Source organism: Tachypleus tridentatus, chromosome 6 (genome assembly GCF_004210375.1).
Source record: "Tachypleus tridentatus isolate NWPU-2018 chromosome 6, ASM421037v1, whole genome shotgun sequence".
Lineage (NCBI taxonomy): Eukaryota > Metazoa > Arthropoda > Merostomata > Xiphosura > Limulidae > Tachypleus > Tachypleus tridentatus.
This window is the reverse complement of record NC_134830.1, coordinates 96,827,317-96,849,323: the sequence shown is the minus strand read 5'-3', so window position 1 is coordinate 96,849,323 and position 22,007 is coordinate 96,827,317. Positions and strand designations below refer to the sequence as shown.

Genomic DNA, 22,007 nt, shown 5'->3' with positions numbered 1-22,007 from the left:
ACGCTAACTCAACAATTACCATTTTAACCTCATAAAGAGAAGTATAATAACTATCGAATACTCATTCTACCACTACCAGTATCATTCACTCCATATTTTTAACTCGCAACTTACATGTCTTCCTCTTGCTTTCCCTTCTTTGATTTTTTGTCTTTTCCCATTATATCGTAGTCTCATAAGTTTCGTGAATTAAAGTATCTAAGTGAACCTCTAAAAATGACTTAAATTGTTTACACCTTAATTAGCAAAACCCAATATAAACAACACAAAAACGAATTCAATTTCCCTTAAACTGAGCATGTGGCAACTTCACTAACATTGAATTCAGTGCCATCTAGTACCACCAGGTCGACAAGACCAGTATTTCGAAGAGAAGACGTTCTGATCGCACTTTTTCGAAAATATACAAAGCTAACTCTAACCTTAGGTAATTTATATTTCCATACGATTTTAAAACTGAAAACCCAGTAAACAGTCAGAAATTCACATACTGTAAACGCTTATATTGACTTACTTTTTTATTTTTAAATTACTGTTTCTAATTCGGTTACGAAATAAAAAGGTTATTGCTGTCGAGCGTTTTTCGTGCAAAGTTACTCAACGGGATTCTGCGCCCTTTTCGTCGATAGAAATCGACACCCGGACTTTAACAGTGTTAATCAGGATACTTATGATCCACATGGGGAACAAATGTGTTGCCTCAGATAATTTAATAACACCAGGTTTTAAAGATTGTAGTTTGAGAGTTGTAATTGAAAATTTTAATTTTGATAATTTTGGTTTCTTCGTGTGAGACCGGATAATTTTCATGAATCTGAATAGATTATAATGAATAAGAATCTTAAAGATCAGACCAGAAAATATGTTCATCAAGAAATTACTCTAAATATTAGAGTAATACATGTAGATGTCATAAACTAAGTCATCCTCTAAAATAGACTTTAAATTTCTGACTTTTGAACAGATAATGAGTATATAAATACATTTCAGTTTCATGTACAGTGCCTTGCAGAAAGTATTCACCCAGCTAATAATGTCACATTTTAATGAAGTACAAATAATGTAAACAATTTTTAGTGAATTCTGTTGATCAAACTTAACAGTGTTATGTGTAAAGGATGGTGCCATTTCTGTTCATTTTTCCTGGTAAACTTGCTCAAAGTCTGATAGTTTCTTTGGGGATTGTTGAAGGACTGCTATCTTCAAGTCAAAACTTTTTACTGGGCCACTCCAGAACATTTACTTTCTTCTTTTGAAACCGTTTCAGTGCGACTTTGAGTCATTGTCCTTCTAAAACGTAAATTTTCGACCCAATTTTAGATTACTGGCTGACACAAGCAGGTTTTCCTTCAGAATTTGCCTGTTCTTTTCACCTTTCATCTTCTCCTCAATTTTAACAAGGTTCCCAGTCTCTACTGATGAGAAGCACCCCCATAACATAATGCTGCCACCACCACGCTTGGCAGTTGGGATGTTGCTGGGCTTTTGCTAGATGTAACACTTTGAATTTAGACAAAATATTCATTTTTTGCCTCATCTCGCCGCAAAACATTCTGCTATATGTCTGCATTTGCTTTGTTGCAAACTCCATACGAGATTTGCATCCGTGTTAATTGTTACGTGTATTCAGTTAGTATATCAATCAGCCGTAAAACTGTCCAAATAAATTTATTCTACGTTCCTGAGTGGATTAGCAGTAAGTTCATTGACTTATAATAATAAAATCTGGGGTTTGATTCCCAGCACTAGAAAATAAACAGTCTTTGTAAACACTTCTCGGCTTGTGGTTGGCTCTGACAAATTAAATACATGCGAACCGAGCCAGAACAAGGCATTTGGCCCGAGCCATCTTACCAATTATCCTTACCTTTTCAGCTGTAAAGGCGTTATATAGTTACGGTCAATCCCGCTATTCGTTTGTAAAAAAGTAGCCTGAGAATTGATGATTGGTTGTGATGACTAGCTGCCTTTCCTCTAGCCTTATACTGCTAAATTAGGGACGGATATTGCAGACGTCCTTCGTGTAGCTTTGCACGAAATTCAAAACAAATAAACAAACAAGCTATCTTTTGTTGGTCCACCCCCTCTTTTAAGTTTAATTCACTCTCTTCATGTACGAGTATAAAATATAAGTTATAACAATCTTTAAGATGATAAAACTGAACAGCCTTTTGATAATTAATACAGGTGATTCCCATTTCAATTACATTATTGTGGTGATAGGATGTAAAACGTAATCATAGCTACATCCTTATAATCATAGTTTATTGTAAAAAACTGATTGTGTGTGTTTTTGTTACAGCAAAGCCAAACTGGGTTATCTGCTGTATTCACGAGGAGTAATCAACCCATTGAGTTTAAATTTGTAAATCCTTAGACTTACCGCTGTCCCAACGGTGGACGGGCAGATCTCATCCTGCTCAGAAGATATTGATTGTTGGCACAATTTAATAATATATATATACTTAGAGAAAAAAATTTAAAAATATTGTTTTTGAACTAAGAAATCTCGATTTATTTCACTGATTAAAATAAAACACATTATTCTATCAATAATAGATTTTAATTTCATTTATTGATTTTTCCAGAAGTTCACAAATATTAGTCTATTTTAATATTTTGATAAAAGTTCATGACGAATTAACTCGAAAATTGCTATAATCATAAAAATACAATACCATAAAATTACAGGAGCAATAATCAGCATGTTTTTTTGTTTTTTTCTAAACTCATTCTTAAAAATGGTAGCTTTCTTAATTATTAACATATTTTTCAGCACCGCCTTGTAATAAAATAAATTCGATTGTAAATATCAATATATATACACACACACACACACACACACACACATGATATTTTTATTTTTGTACGTATCAAGGATTCTGATTTTGCGCTTGTATCGTTGAAACCCGTAAGGTTGGAAGTGCACATTAAATTTGGTACACCAAAGTTTCATAATGTGACGATTTGTTGAAGTTTCTTGGAGATTAGTCAACAAATCGAGTACAAGCTCCTCAGAAAAATGGTTTGTACATATGTTAGTAATTTTTCTTTGAAATATTTACTTTAAATAAATTATGTATGTTATTGTAAGTTACATGTTTTTAATTTTAGTTAGATCGGTAGGCTATGACACTAGTGATAGGTTTAGCGTAAATAACCCTAAATCGAAGTAGTAAACTAAGTACGTCAAGTCTGAGGCAAGAATTATATGTTTGACATATAACATTCGCATTTTGTGATAACAACAAAATGTAAGATATGATGTTATAAAAAAAACTTCTCGTGTATTATTCACCGAATAAGACTAAGAGTTATGGCACGGTTCTACTAATACTATTACTAGTTAGACTATTCTGACCTGCCTTATTTAATGGTTCTATTTTCTGTTGCAGGTGATCCAAACTACTGTTAATTAATTTAAAGAGTTACTATAATATTTTAAAATGATCATTCAAGATTTGACATCAGTGAAAGGCACCAAAAACATTAGTTTGCTAAATGCATGAAATCATATCAAAATAGATTCTGCTAGAGAAGAAGGTATTGTATGATGTTGACTTGGCATATTTAAGAGTGTAGTTACAACTTAACTAAAACTTGAAGGTTGCCTTGCCTGACCAGTAGTATATTGCTATAACACTTTACAAGTAAAATTTATACATTAAACAATTCAGTAAATGGTGAATAAATTAATTATATTAAAAAGTACAGGAAAAATTTGTTTCCTGTGTTGCAGTGGTTTAGCTATATTACATTGAAATAAGCAAGCAGAGCATTTACTGGTATGATATTAAGCTATGAAAGGCAACATAAAATCTGGCCAATACAGACATGAACATAAGTAGTCATGAGCAAAGGGCCTTGTTGAGATTGGGTATAGCAGATGCAGTGTTGTTGATTTATTATGACATGTTATTCTTTACTTTCACTCTGAAGTTCATAGAATTCTATAACCTATAATTATTCTCAACTTTAATAATTGCATTTAAGTATTCCAATCTTATTTCAGCTTTACTATTTAATTTGAACATGCAAGTCAAGAGTTTGTTTTTATTATTACTATTAAATAATTTAAGATCAGTTTACTCATTTATAGTCTGCACTTTTCTGTTTTTTATTACACAACTTTTGTTTAGTTTACAGTAATTTCTTTTTACATCGAGCTACTTTAATGGTCTTTGAACTTGATCATGTTATTCAAAGTAAAATAGTAGTTATTTGTTTATATAAATCAACAGTTGAGCCTCATATGGAATAGTATATGTGTGTGCAGTTTTTGGTATCCATATATTAAAAGCTGGTGAATTATGGGAATGTTATGACTCGTATTTTATCTATAGAAAAAAAGGCAGAGGCAAACTTGTTTATTTTAAAAGGTAAAGGCCTTTAAGTTATTGTTACTGAATTATAAAGACATTAGAATGAGAGGACAAAAGTTTAGATTTGTACAAGACATCTTAGGCTCTTTTTAACACTTTTATTTTTGTAACAGGGTTATTAACTTAAGGAACAAGTTGCCACCAGTAGGAGTGGAGAACAGCACTTTGTTAGGTTAAAAATAGAAATTCAGGATGTCCTGTGAAATGAAGGATGGGTTTTAATTTTTACTTTTTAGGTGTGTGCAGGACCACACTTGAAAGAGTAAAGGGTTCCATGTCTGGTTATGTTTGTAAGTTTATGATATTGGGAACCAACTTCATTAGCATCTTTACATATAATGCTGCCACACCTCAGTCTGTACCTATTAGCATTACCACTGCTCCCAAGATTTCTGAATAGTCAGTTTTAAGCTACATTTTCTGCTGGCCACAGGAAATTGAAACAGACTTGCCTGTTGAAAGGATTTTCACCCATCAGCATAAGCAGGACTTGTTGGAATATGTGTAAATTGTACCTACACATTGTGTTTTAGCTATTCATATTTATCACAAAATAACCTGATAAATCCATCTTATTTGATTATTACATCAAGTAGAATTACAATAAAATGTTAGTCGACAAGTTGCAAATAGATTTTGGTAATAAATAACATTTGATTTTATACATCATTTTATTTTAAATTTAAGTATTTGTTTCAAAATCCTGTATAATGGAAATTAGTTTTGTAATAAATGATGCAAATTGCAACATAATTTGTTTGTTATAAACTGGCAGCTTGCTACTTAGTTGCATGTATACATGTGTAGTTGGTGATGAGTCAGCAGCTCAGATGTGCAAATCTGTATACAGATTGCTAGACATTGGAGAAATTAAATTTTTTTCCACTGTTTTAGTTAAGAATATTTTCTATGGCTCTTTTGCATTTGAATGTGGTATTTCTAATTGCTTAAATATTTTTGTTCTGATACTAGTGTCAACAAGTTTCTTTGGAACCCTGAATGTTTATTGTGTTATTAAGCTAACCATCAACTATGATTTTCTTTTGTGGTTTAGTATCTTTTCATGACTGCATACATTTTGCTCTGATATAATAAAGGGCTAGTTGTTTCTTGTTTTTTTTATTTAAGATAAATACCACTCATTAGTTTATTTGCACAGTGATCTTTTGTTAATTAATTTGTACAGATACCACCAAAATGAACTTTTATTTGTTACATTTTAGAATGCAAAGGTTTATGTTTAGTATTTTATTACAAGTCACAGGTATCAGGATAGGTAAAGAAAAACTATTATTTTGCAACTGCTTACCAAGATTTAATTCTAGCAAGAATTTCAAATAAATATTAAGTTATTAATGTAATGATATTATAGTAGTAATAAAGTGAAATTTTAAGACTTATTAAGGTATTGCTGATTTATAGTTGTGAATCTCTTTCAAATTCATAATCATTTTTTATTGTCAATTTGTAAATTTTACAATGGTGGTAGATATATTGCTGTCTAAGACATTTCATGATATAGTTGATAGATTCTGGACTTCAACAGGAGAGTATTGTCTTAGGTTGGGAGTCATCTAGTAGTGGAACATAAATATAAAAAAGCAGTAATTTACAAATTTATAGAAGTAAATAGCTTATTTTTAGCCATTACATCTTTAATATAAGAAACCTTTTAATTATAAGCATAAACATACATTTAATATTAACCAGTAGCTAAACTTTGCTGATCATTTAGTTCTTTTTAAATTATTGTCCTAAATGCAGTAACACTTACTAACTTCAACAACTGTTATGAACACGTTTATAAAGTGATTAGTATAACATATCTTTTTCAATCAGTCTCCAGGTGTCACCTTTATTTTATTCAAAACACCTAAATATAGTTTTAAATATATATATATATGATGATATATATATCATGATGTTGCTAAACTATATATATATATATATATATCCCTTGTTCGATTACACCACCATTTCCAGTTTGCCCCTGAAGAAGAAAGTTCCACCTCTCATAAGTGTTACAGGTATAGGGATTTTATTTCATATTAAAATGAATGATAGAATCGGCCAGGTGTCTTTATTTGTATTAAAACTGCATCTCACCTTGTCACTTCTCTCCCTGTGTGACAAATATATTTAAAATCCATGTGTGTGTGTGTGTGTGTGTGTACATATATTTATACATATATACACACATATAATTTCTCTTTTTGTCTTTCCTTAAGGGAGCAAATGCTTCTCAGTTGGAGAAGGAAATAGGCCAAGATCAGTTTCCATCCAATGAACATTATTTTGGACTTGTAAATGTGAGTATTTTATGGCAGTGTTGTAGATGTAAGCTTATCCTTATATTTATTGTTTTTACATTCACATTGTAGGATATTATCTCCCCTGTGTTTTTACCTATACTTACAGGGTCATTCCATGTCAAATCATCCAGGGAACTGCAGGTTACCCCCACAGAATGCCTTGAAAAAATCATCTACCTATATAATGCAAAACTGCCAAAGATTAGATCAATATCTCTAATAGTTTCTGATTTACAGCCCTGTAAAATTTTGTTCTTTTTTTTTTAATTTTTGACAAATTCATTTTCGGACAAATTTGGCTGCTTAAAGCTGCAATAGTAATGGTGGTAGAAGGCTGAAATTTGCTATACTGACTGAATCTCACAGAATTAAAAAATGGTCTCAAACCAAGTTTATCTTTCTTGGGATTTGCATAGTGAGGCAGTAAGATCACCTGAAAACCCAAAATCATAAAAAACATTGGTTTATGTAGTAAGCCATAGCTCTATGACTTAATATGATACAAAGCTGAATTTTGTTTTCTAATTTCCTATAACATATCAGTTGATAAATCAGTAATTGTTGTAATTAAAAGTCTGTTAGATCTCCTGTAAAAACATTTAGTTGCATGCAACTTTTTATGATTTAGCTAAAAATAGCCCTACTTCAGGCCACAGTTGGACCATGTCACCAGTTATTCAGTCTTTTCAGATTTTTACCATATATTCTTACATCTCTGAATATGATCTACAAAAAAAAAAAAAATCAGGATGGTATTCATCCTACTTTTTGCATTATAATTTTTTAAAGTATCCTCAGACCATACATTTTTTATTTATAAAAAAAAACACTTCAATTCAGGTGTGTTACTGTGTGCAAATATATCCATACATTTTGAAAAATACCTGTCAGAATTTTATGAATCTCACTGAAATATTCTAACCAGCCTTTCACAATGTTAAATAATGAAGTTGTAAGAAACAAGAAAGAATTAATTCATTTCTGAACAAATTTATTGGCATAATTAGTTAGATCACATGGCAATGCAAATATATTGTGTATGCATTACAGTTATGCAGATATGGCTGAGTTTAAGGTTCATAATATAATAAATACAAAGGTAAATCAGACACAAAAAGCATAGTGCTACAACAGGGGATAACTGAGAAAGATTATAGTCACACCAAACTGCAATAATCATGACAATGAAATGTTCCAAAAACTGCTTTGATGATAAATTAGCCTTGACAACGTCAAATAAACATTGCTTTGTTCAGACAGCTTGAATAAACTTCTGAAATTCGAGTTTGGTTATGTTGAGATCAATTTGACTTAGAACATAGTGGTGAGCACTACTGCCTTGCACGGTAGGTGCACTTAACAGACAAAGAATATGTTGGAAAGGAATTCAGCTTTCATCTTTATGTGACCTTGCAGACCATGAGAACAGTTCATTTCTTGATGTCTTCATAAATGACATCAACACATCGGAATGTTCATCTGATCTATCTTTTATGTTTCCCACATACCATTCACGATTGTATATGCATGCTACATATTTCCCTGGCTGATGATTGTCGTTGCTATCATTAGACCCTTTTTGAGCTGCTGCAGCATCACTTTCACTGCTACTACCAATAGTTACAACTGTGTACACATCATCCTCTGATAGCCTTCTCATATACAATTTGTTGGTAGAATGGGGAATAAAGTGCTCAAGTAGATCAACTTTACACAATTCTGCAGGACTGATTCCTGTTTGACTGAATGCCCTGAATGTGGTCCTTTGCCCAATGGTACATATCAGAGACACTTAAAATTTGATAATTTATTATTTTTCACAGCCTTGATTTTTTGAAGATCATGTTCAGAGATGTAAGGATATATGGTAAAGGCTGATTAGAATATTTCAATGGGATTCATCAATTATTTGACAATTGTATGGATATATTTGCACACAGTAACACACCTGAATTGAAGTTTTTTTTCAAGTAAACAACGTATGGTCAGAGGATACTTTAAAAACTTATAACTCAAAAAGTAAGTTGAACACCAACCTGCTTTGTTTTGTAGATCATATTCAGAGATATAAAAATATATGGTAAAAATCTGAAAAGGCTGAATAACTGGTGACATGGTGAAACTGTGGCCTGAAGTAGGGCATTTTTAACTAAATCATAAGTTCCATGCAACTAAATTTTTTTACAGGATATCTAATAGACTTTTAATTACAACAATTGCTAATTTATCAACTGATATGTTACAGGAAATTTGAAAACAAAATTCAGCTTTGTATCATATTAAGTCTTAGAGCGATGGCTTATTAAATAAATCAATGTTTTTTATAATTTTGGGTTTTCAGGTGATTTTACAACCTCACTATGCAAACCCTAAGAGGGATAAACTTGGTTTGAGACCATTTTTGAATTCTGTGAGATTACTTCAGCAAATTTCAGCCTTTTACCACCATTACTCTTGCAGCTTTAAGCAGTCAAAGTTGCTCAAAAATGAATTTGCCAAAATTAACAAAAAATTAACTGAATTTTACAGGGCTGTAAATCAGAAACTATTAGAGATGTTGATCTAATCTTTGGCAGTTTTTTATTATATGGGTAGATGAGCACACGTGAAATTTTTCAAGGCATTCTGAGGGGGTCACCTGCAGCCCCCTGGATGATCAGTATTTTACTGATCTTATCAGATAATTTTCAAAGAACATATAAGTTCTGTTTTAAAGTGGGGGTTTCTGTTACTAAGAAAATTAACATCATGAGAGACACAAGTAAGGAGAAAAGTAGTTAAATATATCATCATACATAAGTGTATTTTTTGTGTGTGTATGTGCACACACACTTATTTGTCACTGGAAGAAAATGTGTAAAACTAAAACTTGATCTTAGATCAATGATACAATTATAATTTATAACACCTGTGTACAATCCAGTTGGATATTTTTGAGTGCAATATGAAGATTTAAATGTTTGTGTAAGTGCTCTGCATGTATTAATGTTGATTATTTTAAAAGTTCATATGACATTAAGTCATAATACTGTATATTTTTCCTTTCCAGTTTGGTAACACTTGTTACTGCAACTCTGTGCTGCAAGCCCTGTATTTCTGTAAACCTTTTAGGGAGAAGGTTTTAGACTATAAAGCAAAAAATAAAAGAACCAAAGAAACATTGCTCACCTGCCTTGCAGATCTTTTTTACAACATAGCTACTCAGAAGAAAAAGACAGGAACAATAGCTCCGAAGAAATTTATTGCCAGGTTAAGAAAAGAAAATGGTAAAATTATTAATTGTTATTTCATGAATAATTTTTGTTTTATGTAATTTTTGAAATGTTATATTTAAGGAAATGAGTTAAGAGTAGTATTTATGATCTGTGGCAATGATACAAGGATGAATGTCTAGGTTTTATAGCTTTTTCTACTACTACTGTCTGTGGTGATCTGGATGATGCCTGTTGTCATTGAATTTTGTTTGGTATTCAACTTACCTTGAAACCAATTACTCTTATCTTCTAGTTTTTTTGAAACCTGTAACAACAATGTGTGAATGACAATTTCTGAAGGCCCAGAGGTGAGTTCTGTTGGCATGTGTGAACAACCCAGAGGCACAGATTTCCATGAGAAATGTGTGAAATTGATATTGTATAAATTATTGCTTCAGCTTGCATCTTGTAGAGGAACTGGTATGTTGATTTGGTTGTGAGATTGGATCCTTTATCTTCATTGGAACCATACTTTACTGGTATCCAGTTCCATATAAGTATGGTGTGTTCGAATGGTATAGTAGTGTCAACTTGTTAACCTTGGAATTTGTGTACCAACTTTTTTGTTGTTCAACTTAACATTATAACTGAAATCTGCAACTACCACAGATATGTTGGAAACCCTTTGTATAGAAAATGTCATAAATCTTTATGTATCTTTGGTTGGATGACAATAAGTTGCTTGAACTTTTGTAGACAGTTATCCTTTCTGGACTATAGGGATGACCATGATATCCCATAGTGTTTTATTCCCAAAGCTGAAGATTTTATTAAGTTGCATGAAACTTGAAATAAACTAGTATCTGGCTTTGGTTTTAAAAATTGATTTCAGTTGACTTAGTTTTTATATTATATTTTATATTGTAAAATTTCTAAGATTTTGTTATGGAAAAATGTTTTGAAAAGAAAAAGTAATTTTCAGCTTTTGTTGATTTACATTAACACATTTATTTTAATTTATTTTGCCAATTGCAATTCCTAGCATGGCCAGGCGATAAGGGCACTTGACTCATAATACGAGTGTCACTCTGTCTCACCCTACATTCTCACCCTTTCAGCAGTGGGGACATTGTATGTGTTGGTCAATTCCACTATTCATTGGTAAAATAATAGCCCAAGAATTGGCAGCAGGTGGTGATGATTAACTGCCTTCCCTCTCGTCTTTCACTGCTAAATTATGGATGGCTAGCACAGATAGCCCTTGCATAGCATTGCATGAAATTCAAAATAAATCATTGTAGTTGTCTTCACTTTCAGATATATTAATCACTGAAAACAAAATTAAAAAGATAAATATTTGTTACTGAAATAGGATCTGACCTTTTCAAATTGACATTAGGTTAAGCTAAGTAATGTATTTCTACTAGTAATATTCTTGGATGAAATAGTTTCTTTTTATGATAAACAAGAAAGACAGTAATATTAAATAAATAAGGATTTGAGTCATTGGAATGCTTTGTTGCTGCCTCTCATACTCACTAAATTTAATAAGCCTTACCTGATGTCTTGTCAGAGAAGACAATTTATGTAACTTTGAAATTAGTACAATCTAATATTTAAAATTTTCAGGAATGAAACAAACATCTAAAGAAACCATAAAACTTTCTAGGTCTATGATTTGTTGTTAAGCCTTCTGAACTTCTTATAGATTTGGTTGTTCTTTGCAGAAGCTACATTTAATCAGTTTCCTTTGAAAAACTTTTTTCATATTGCTTTATTCACTCTACAGTAGTTTATAATTTGATCTTTCCAATGATGTTTAAACTATTATTGTAGCTTTTTCCAAAATTGAGCTTTACCAGTTAGTAGCTGTTTATATCAGATGATGTGACATCATAAAAGCTTTAGTAACAAAATCGGTGAAAGAGATTGTAAATTTCATGAGAAACAAAACATGGGTAATTATATTCTTAAGGAATGATAGTTTCTTAGCAAGTATAAATCTGTGTTTTGGGATGGGAAGACAAATTCTATACAAAAAATTAAGTGCATTATTTATAGACAGGATTCGTCTGATCTGTGTAGAAATGCAACTGAATATATTTTATTATTTTTATTGTTATATACTCAAAATAAATGGTAAAAAATAATGAAATATCAATTTTAAAATATGTTTGAGTTCAGAATTATAGAAGCATAGCTAGAGTTGTTATTTTTACTTAAGTTTTGAAATGTGATATGCAGATTTTTGCACTTGATACCTCAAAAGTGCTCTATAGTTCAGATAGGGTTAATTAAACATGTCCCTTCAATGTGTTTTTGGGTTACTTTTGTTAGTAGCCTATACAACTTTATTTTCTAGGTGTTGTTTACAAGTGGTAAAGAATTTTGGAGTAATGGAACTGTATATTTTGTTGGTATAATTCAATATTAAAGATATCAGTTTCTTTGATGCATTAAACTACATGTCTCACACTCTCTTATTAATTACATAAGGGAATAACTGTGTTGAAAAATCTATTGTAACCTTTCCAGAAGAAATCAGTCAGATAATGTCTGCATTTGCACACCTACTCCCCCACTCAAAAAATTATAATAATACAATTTTCTTTATATATTTTTAATATTTCAAAAAGTTTAGTAATTTTGATATTTGGCTGGAAAATTTTTTTCATGTAAAGTATTTGTAAGTAGACAGAGTGAGATGTATCATTTACCCCTATGTATATAAATCTGATAGATTGTTAATAGATTGGTAAAATAATCTGTACAGTATTGCTTAAAAATCATGCACTAATTGATAATAAAAATAAATAATCTAAATTTAAGAATAAACTTAACTTTTAAAAAAATTTTAACTTAAAATTTTTGAACATGTTAAAAATATGAAAATACAAGATGAGGTACCAATTCTTTGTTAATGTTATGAACTTAAAAAAATGTAGGAGTGTGTACTATGATCAATAACAAAACTATTTTTGCACAATTTATTTATAATGTAACACATTAAAGTATTCATTGTTACCTCATAAAAGTTTTGTATAAGTTTTAAAACTCAATATTTATGTACTGTAAACATGGTACACATTATGCAATGATCAGGGTGACTTCGTACAAAGAGGTAATAGCCAAATTAGTGGTGTTGGGTGTGCTTTCTGTTACCTGCTTTCGACACTCAGTCTTAATGTCATTTATAATTTAGTGACAGTCACTGGTTGCAGAAGTGTTTTAAGAGCCAAAGTTGAAAGGTCGTGGGTCAAAGTAGATGTTGTTATAACTCAAAAACAGCTCTTCATATCAACCTTATTGTGGCTTTTGCAGTAAACCTTTCAGTCGTGTTTATGTATTATTGGAATAATGGTGGTCTTTTTTTTCATTGCATTCCTCCATAGAGAGTGCTAGCACATAATCTCAGATATTTAAGAGAGATGTTTGTGTACCCAACCTCCACATATTGTTATAGAAAACTTAAGTTTGTTTTTGTGTGTGTGTGTTGAAGGATGTGACATTGTTTGTGAATGTAGTTAATGTTAACTTAAGTCAAAGATAATAAATGCTTAATAACCGCCATGTTGCATGATGGAGGGAGTTGTTAACCTATGTAAACATGCTCCTTGTTTTAAACTATTATTCTGTAAAGCTTATTTGAGATTGGCTCAGTAATGTAGTAGTTAGGTAATGGGCATACACCCAGAATTTTGTTTTATATATAGCTTTTGCAATAATATTTCTAGAACTGAGTAAACATTATAGTATTTTTTTTTGTTCCTCAGTAATTTTTATGAATTTGTAAATCTTAACTATGTGTGTTTTTGCTGTCAAATATAGCTTTAGATGAAACTTTATTCAGATGCATGATACAAAGAAATATGAATTTTTGTGATAAGTTTAAAGGTTAAAATACCTTAAATATATATGAAATAACTTTTTGTAGTAAAATTGCAAAACCTAATGTACATATTTATATACATAGTTTTTTGCAATACAAGTAAATGTTATTGCAATATTCTTTAAATATTAAAAAATATATCTATAAATTTGATGTTCTCAGAACCATAAAAAGTTGATTGTTTAAATAATTAAGATAACAAGATTTGGACAAAAGCAGAGTGAAATTTGAATAAATTTTATGTAAAGCTATTACTATTTTTGTTTAATATATTATTACAGTTGTTTAGTATGTTTCCCAATTTTTGTGAAAGGTAATGAAAATTATCAAGATTTCCATCAAGAGCTACAAAGTGATTGCAGTTGAAATATATAAAAAAGAAGAAAAAACTTTCTTTTTTTTCTATTACACAATGTAAAATAAAAATAGCAAAGTGTTCTTCCTTACTCTGTTTTCATATCTTATATAGAGTAATATTTTCATAAAACATGAAATAATGTCTGGAAGGATCTGTAATTAAAATTTTTTGAAGTATTGTGATCTTGTCACATGCAGTAGTAGTAATAGAGCAGTACTTATGAGAAAAAGATATGTTAAGTTGCTGTGTTTTTTATTGAGGTGCCTTGAAACAACTTTATACAGTTTCATATAATAATATATTAAGGGTACTTTTAGATGTTTTGATAATATACATCTATTTTTTGAAATCTTAAAACCATTTTTGAAATTCAGTTGCATGAATCAAGTAAAAAGTTTTATATTTTATTCAGTTAAATCTTGTATTACATATGTAATGAAATGTACAACAATTAAAAATACCATACCAATATTATAATTTTAATTTTGTATAGATATGAAATAAAAGTGCACAGTTGGAAATAGTAAGCAAATTAAAGGAGTTTAATGATAAGAAATATCTATTTTAGGCTAAAGAAACTTTATTTTTCAGTGAGTATGACAGATGTGGGAAAAATGTTATTTTCATCATAGGTTGAATACGTACAGTGTCAAGATTTTTTTGAGAGCCTTGTTTGATGCTGGAATTAATTATAACTTTGATTTGGGCAACTGAGATCATAGGAAATGTTATTCAGTTCTATAGTTTAAGGATCATATGAACATTTGGTTGCTAATGTAATATCATGAATGCTTTGATGTAAGAGAAGTTATATTTTTCAGTAATTACAGGATAAATTTATGCAGAGTAGTAGTTACTTAAATATTTTCTGTTTCTATTGGGGGCAGTTATTAAAACTACTTTTTATATTTTAAATATTATTTTTGTTCCAGATTGTTATTAAACTGAATTACACTTTGTGTCTTCAGTAATAAAATGTAGCCTACCGTTGTTGATATATATTTATTTGGAGGCTTCAAATGTCTTATTTTTTTACATGTAGTTGTCAAAACAACAATCATTATAAATTTATATAACTTAACTCACTGGAATAAAGAATAATTATTGATCTTGTATTTTTGAAAACAGTCCTTTATATACTCTTACTTCAACATGTGACTTAAATAATCAATTGACAGCTTGAGTGCACCATGTTAGTCCAAGTTATATAATGTTAGCTGGGCATGACTGGAAGGTCAATATAAGAAAAAATGATTTATACACGTATATATGTATAATTTATATTTATTTCCTAATTTTTATGATGGTTACAAGGTTGGTCAAGTAAAAGATCTCGGATAGTTAAGGTATAGAAAATAATATATAAATTCTTGCTTAAAATAAATGTTTGAAATGTATTTGGAAGGTTTTAGAGATTACGCAAATAATATTTGGGATTTTTGGGACAAAGCAGTTTTTTAATCATAATATGAAATCACTTTGCACTCAGAGTAGTTACGAGAAGGACTGTATTAAAAAAAATCATTAAAAGATTTTTTTTTGTATATAACAGAAATGTAATCTTTACTAAAATTCTACCAAATTTTGTGAAGATGCATATTTTGTATCAAAAGTTATAGTGCAAAAACTTAACATTATTGCTCATTTTGAAAAGGTTAAACCAGGGAAAGAAAATTAATAGTTATATACACTTAGTATGTATAACTGTTTTTGGAAAAGTAAGTGAAGAAGGTGTGAAAACCAACTTCATAGTAAAAGATTTTTCAAGATGAAAATTGGATATATAAGATTTTCAGTTGGTATATGCTGTGTATTTTGTTTATTTTAATCTGTTTGTTGCTAGTAGTGTCCAGTTTTTAAGGTGTAGCTGTATAAATGTATAGTTTTGATATAAAGTACCATGAAATTTAATGGTTAGTCATTAAAGCTACACCAAAAGAAAGATAACATTTCAAGAGTCTTCTGGCCCACCTAGTGTGAGTTCTGATTACTGTGTTCCACAGTGGACCACCTAATTGAACTTGGAATATTGATCAGGGAAGGCTTTCTCCAGCAACATTTGCTTTTCAAATTCTTTGACCTTGAAAAGGCTTACTATACTACATGGATGTATGGCATTTTGCAAGGCCTCCACTCATAGGTTGCATTGCCATTTACCCACTTTTACTGGGTGGCAATTCCAAGTCCATGTGGGTTCAACACATTCCTGTTCTTTTCCCTAGGAACTTGGAGTCTATCAGGGCTATGTCTTGAGTGTCACACTTTACAGTGCAAAAAATAATGCTGTTACTACACAACTTCCTCCTACTGTCTCATGAATTTCCTCTTCACCTCTAATGCTTGCAATGTTTTTTACAGTATGCCTTAAAACTGTGATCCTTACCACAGCATCCCACCTGAGGTTGTGTCTTGATGTATTCTAGGCTTGGCTCTATGTCAAATGTTAGTCGAGTTGGAGTGAGCAAAGCAATAACAACTTTTTTTTAGGCGTGGGTAGTTGATTAAATTATCCCACTTAATAAAATATTAAAATCCACCCTAACGTCACTCTAGCTTGATTTTTTATATATATATATAATCAGTTTATCATTTAACTTCTAACACAGGGCTCATTTTATTTTTTATAACTGGGTAATTAATATATATGTGTGTTTTCTTATGGCAAAACCACACTGGGCTATCTGCTGAGTCCACTGAGGGGAATCAAACCCCTTATTTTAGCATTGTTAATCTGTAAACTTACTGCTGTACCAGCAGGGAACAATTAACATGTGATAACCATATACTTCACAGAGCTGCCTACAAAGAAAATCTAACTTTCTGCAATTTTGTTTTTCTGTGTCTGCTTAAAACACATCAAGTTCATATTTTTAACAGAATAAAATGTAGCTATTTACTTCCTTTTAGTTTTTCTTTAATTCTTTATGCAGCTCTGAGAGGGAGTTCACATAGCAAGTTCTCTGTTTACTGAGATACATATTTAAAATATTGAATAGTTGGACATGGATAGTTATCATTCTTTTAATGCTTTAATTTTTTGTTTATATTTAGAAGTTTATAATTTGTATTAAACCAGTTGAATATTGTTAACTGAGTCACAAATGCCCATCAAAAAGTAAAAAAAAGGTGTACCGATATTGTATTTTTAAGAAATCACACATGTTTGAATGTGTGTGCATTAAAAAAAAAAAGTAGTATTTGAAAGATGAGTGGTTATTTTCTGTCAGTACTGGTTTTATTTATATTTTCCTCAGACTTGTTTGACAACTACATGCAACAAGATGCTCATGAATTTCTCAATTATTTGCTGAATACAATTGCAGATATTCTTCAAGGTGAGTATGAAATTTAGTTTAACTTTTAAAAGTATACAAAACGTATATAAGAAGTTGACATATTTTACATACTTAGTAAATTTATTAATACTTATTTAACTTAACTTGCAGTGTCAGATTGGATTTGTCTTTTGAATTTTAAATGAATAGTTCAATTACCACTCACATTTTTTAAGTAATTCTGCAAAGTAGCTTATTTTGTATGTATACTGAGACAAATAAGAGCTTTTTACCTAACTTGTTTTGAGTTTCAAATAATTGCATTGAGTAATTGAAAATTAAAGAAGTCTCTGATGCTTTCAAATCCATAAAGCCCATTTTACCCCTTCACTATGAGTAGGTCAAAGTGTGCATGTTATGATCTTTTACACATATATACAGTGGAGCGCCATTAAGCCGAGGACCAGTATACCGCGAAATTGCTTAAGTCGCTGTAGCAAGTCTTGTCCCAAAATTTTTGATGTATTAAATCATTAAAAAATGTGAAATAAAATGGTTTGAAATGTATTTTATTTGTTTTTTTCTTATTGTTTAACTGCCAGTTAATAAATTTGGTATTAAAAATTTAATAATTTATGCAACTGCTCAATATCGCTACCACAAGATTTAAAATCGGCCCGCATGTAACATGGGAAGAAGAAATTTTACAGGGAAAAGCGAACCATTGCAATGCATTGGTCGTTTGTGTTAAAACGGCACTTGTCAATTGTATCTGAATAGTCTATACATTAATATTATAATGATCACACAAAAGCCCGGATGAGGCTCCTCGGCGGAGCTGTTGGCGACTTCGGCTTTTCAGTCACAAAGGTTTAAGCCGCGGTTAAAGCAGGTTGACCCCCCCAAATACTGCAGCTTGACGGTGCTCCACTGTATATATAATGTAATTAAACTGCTGTTATCATTGCATACATACAGACTTAGTATCATAACATAGTTATTAAATCAAATTTCAATGCTATATAAATGTTAAGTTCTTAATTTTGTAAAAAAGTATTTAAAAAAATTCTTAACCTTCCATAGTATGAGAATTGTGATATTTGTTTTCTAGGTATTCCTTATTTTCTAACCTATTTACCACTTCTCGTTGAAGTAAAGAACTTAACATTAATTCCTCATTATAATATAGCCATTACTAGTGTTTAGCTGTTTAGGATAAACAGTTGTAGTTTTTTTGTTGTTGTTGTTTTGTTTTTACAACCTGCAACCATTGTAGAGAGAAAAAAGAGTAACTTGAATGTTTTTTGGTTTTTTTTTTAATGGTGGTTATGAGGTTGATCAAGTTAGTTAAGTCTGTATAGAGTTAGAATGGAGATAATAGGTAGTTTTATTGAAAAACAATATTTCATTTTATTTAGAAGTTTTTAGAGATTACATAAATGAAGTTTGAAAATTTTCAGGTGAACAAAAGTATTTTTAATCTTATAAGAATCAGTTTGCTCTTGAAATGTTAAATGCTATAACTCTGTATGTTCATGGAAAATTCTTTAGTAAAAATACATAACTAAAAGAACTTGATTTTCTTTTTGTAGAAAAGACGTATAATGCTTACTGAAAACTTACTAAATTTCATGAAGATACAAAGTGGAAGTGTATCAAACATTATAGTAGTGAAACTCAAATGGTTACAAGGTCAGTCACATCGACTGACTCTATTAGGGGAAGAAAAAGGGTTTTACAGATTTGTAGATCAATTCTAGACAGATGTTTGATGTCAGTCCTGTAAATAAAACATAATTGTAGCAGCTGTGAGAGGAATATAACAATATGGGTGCCAGTGTGCAAAAAATATTTCATTTATATTGTTTTTTCTGTTTAATATATTTGGTAATGTTCATATAGACTACATTATGGACCATTCATTTGCTGTATATTTAACATGTACAAATTTTCATATTTAGGAAGGTGGCATTTTTGATGAATATGAAAGAAACAAATGTTGTCTTTAAATAATGTATCTTTGCATAACACCTAAATTGTCATTTACAAAACACATCTAGGCTTTTAAGTCAAATGTTGGTAATAGTACACAATGTTGTAATTGTGACAAATGTACCAGGAGATTCCAGAATATTTCTCGAGACTGCAACTTTTTTGTTCATGGGACCAACTTTTTTCAGCTAATCAGTGGTTGTAAGGGTTCACAGAAATCACAAAAATATCAAACCTAATCACATTATTCCAAATCTCTTCAATATATATAGATAAGTAATGAAATCTACTTCATTAAAGAAATTGTGGAAACTTTCAATAAACACTAAATGGAATTTTGCTTTATTTTATAACAACAGACTGTTAATCCTCATTCAGAACATATTCTTGACAGTTCAGCTTCCATATATGACATATCCTTCTTGAATATTTATATCATTATGTATATTCATTAGCTAGATTTATCTCCTATCAGAGCATTTTTAATGGTGACACAATGGTAGTTTCAAAAGTAAAGATAACCATACAGTTTGCCATGAATGTGGTCAATTAAACAACTTGCGTACATCATTGATCAAAAGAACCTGGTTCGGTTTCTTGTTTTACTGAGACCAAATAAACACAGCCATAAAACTATGTTCACCAGATAAAATTAATGACAAATTAGACAGAATAAAGCAATACTTCATCAACATCAATAAGTGTCCTCCACAAACCATAGAAAACATTATACGCACTCACGTAGACAAAAAGCAAAATCAACTAACAAAAGTAAATATATCCCATGATTTAAAAAATCACGAAACCATATACTGCTGCATACCATATATTCCCATCATCAGCAGAAAAATAACCAACATTTAGCAAAAACTAGTAACAACATATGACATTTCAGTTAATACCAAATTTATTTAAAAACCAGGCACAAAACTAAGGTCTATACTATGTAAAAACTACACTGACAAACACCGCACCAACATTATTTATGAAATACAATGTGATAACTGCCATGACTTCTATATTGGAGAAACAAGTAGAAAAATGGAAACCAGCTTCACAGAACACAAAAAGTCACCTTCACACATTTTCGAATACTGCAACTCAAATAAACACAACATAACCATAGAAACATCCAAATACTAAATAAAGAAAAAACACAAACAAACACAAAATTAATGAAGCCTTACTTTCACAACAATTCAAGCCTAAAATAAACCAATACAAAGGAACTCCTTTATACCTATATTAATAAATATAATCCAACATCTAAGCATGCCCTCTACATTCCTACACCCAATTACACGGCCGCCTTCAAGCATGTGGTCAGCTATCGGTCAGTTACCTCTTTCTTTGTTTGTGAACCTGATGATGTCCAAAGAAAGTCGAAATGTTGTTCACTCCTTACATAAAAATTTTCTCAACCCAAACCAGCCATTTTAACACGTATTTTTAAACTAAATTTCTGTTCTACTGGAAAATAGTTTTCTTCAAAACATTCATAAAAACAAAACTTCTTTGTAATAGTGCTTGTATAGAGTGTCAATTTTGTCATTGATATGGAGTGTTTAATACCAGAAATAAATAAATAAGACAAAGTTAAGTGCTAAATTTATATTATGTTTTGTGTTTGGATAGTTTTATGAACTTATACAGAGAAAGTTGGGGAAGTATTGATTATTACTAAATCTTCTTGTTGCTTAATGAAAACATTTGTTGTTTAGCAGAGAAGCAGCAAGGGACAGCCAAGGGTAAGAACAACAGCTCAACTCAAGTAAATGGAGAACAACAAGTATCCAAATCAGAACCAACATGGGTTCATGATATTTTCCAAGGAACACTAACTAATGAAACTAGGTGTCTGAATTGTGAAACAGTAAGTATTGTCACTATTTAGCTTGCTCATTAACCATTCAAGTTTTTTTAGTTCAAAAGAAAAGTAGAATAACAAAGTAAAGAAATACACATTATATGCTTAATATGGACAGTATCAATATGCAAGTCACGAGAATGTAATTGGAACACTGAATATATGGGCCACAAGTGTAATATGATTAAGATTTGAATGTAACATTCATCTAAGAATTTTAATAGTATGGTTGTAAACTACATGAATAATATTTTGATACCACAGAATTGTTTACTGTATGGGATTGGATTTGGATAATACATTTGTAGAGGGGAGGGTATTTAGATGATACAAATGTGTTGGCTCTGGGAAAGGCACATGGTAAGGATGTACGTGGATAGATTGTACACAGAAATATGTTCACATTAGATATAATGATAAACTGAGTGGATCTTAAAAGGAGTTATTGGCTCTTTCCATATGTTTTGTAAGTAATACTCTATTTCATTTTTCTGTAGTTTTGCTTAACACTTGCCCTGGGCTGGTCAATAAAGTGCATGTCAAAACGTTTTAGAGAATTATTTTCAAAATTCAGTTGAAGTACTTTATTTTCTTTGTATATGGATAAACTCGGCATCAAATTGTAGTTAATAAATCAAATTTTAATGATACATGTTTTAGGTTCTTAATTTTCTATTATGTTATGTTCTGTTTAGAGAATTGCCTATTTCACCTCCACTTCAGAATTTCATTCTCACA

At 30.5% G+C, this 22,007-nt stretch overlaps 2 protein-coding genes across 8 annotated transcripts in view; one reads left to right on the top strand and one right to left on the bottom strand.

The window, feature by feature from the left end:
• Positions 1-592, bottom strand: part of eIF5B (eukaryotic translation initiation factor 5B) — an 88,672-nt gene extending 88,080 nt beyond the window's left edge. The window contains exon 1 of one of the 2 annotated variants that reach the window (XM_076506431.1): positions 115-592. In XM_076506431.1, coding sequence (XP_076362546.1) covers positions 115-161 — 47 coding nt within the window. In that variant the 5' untranslated portion in view covers positions 162-592. The remainder of the gene's footprint in view (positions 1-114) is intronic. The other variant, XM_076506432.1, reaches the window with a different exon arrangement.
• A 2,275-nt stretch (positions 593-2,867) lies between these two features.
• The window catches only part of Usp12-46 (Ubiquitin-specific protease 12/46), a 47,568-nt gene continuing 28,428 nt past the window's right edge, over positions 2,868-22,007 (top strand). For 2 of the 6 annotated variants that reach the window (XR_013029386.1, XM_076506427.1), the window contains exons 1-5: positions 2,890-3,037; positions 6,611-6,691; positions 9,744-9,960; positions 17,390-17,470; positions 21,124-21,275. Coding sequence is in view for 5 of the 6 variants with exons in the window: in XM_076506427.1 (XP_076362542.1) it covers positions 3,023-3,037; positions 6,611-6,691; positions 9,744-9,960; positions 17,390-17,470; positions 21,124-21,275 (546 nt within the window). In the remaining variant the exon portion in view is untranslated. Of the gene's footprint in view, positions 3,038-6,610; positions 6,692-9,743; positions 9,961-17,389; positions 17,471-21,123; positions 21,276-22,007 lie in introns of all 6 variants that reach the window. The other 4 variants (XM_076506426.1, XM_076506425.1, XM_076506424.1 and 1 more) reach the window with 4 other exon arrangements.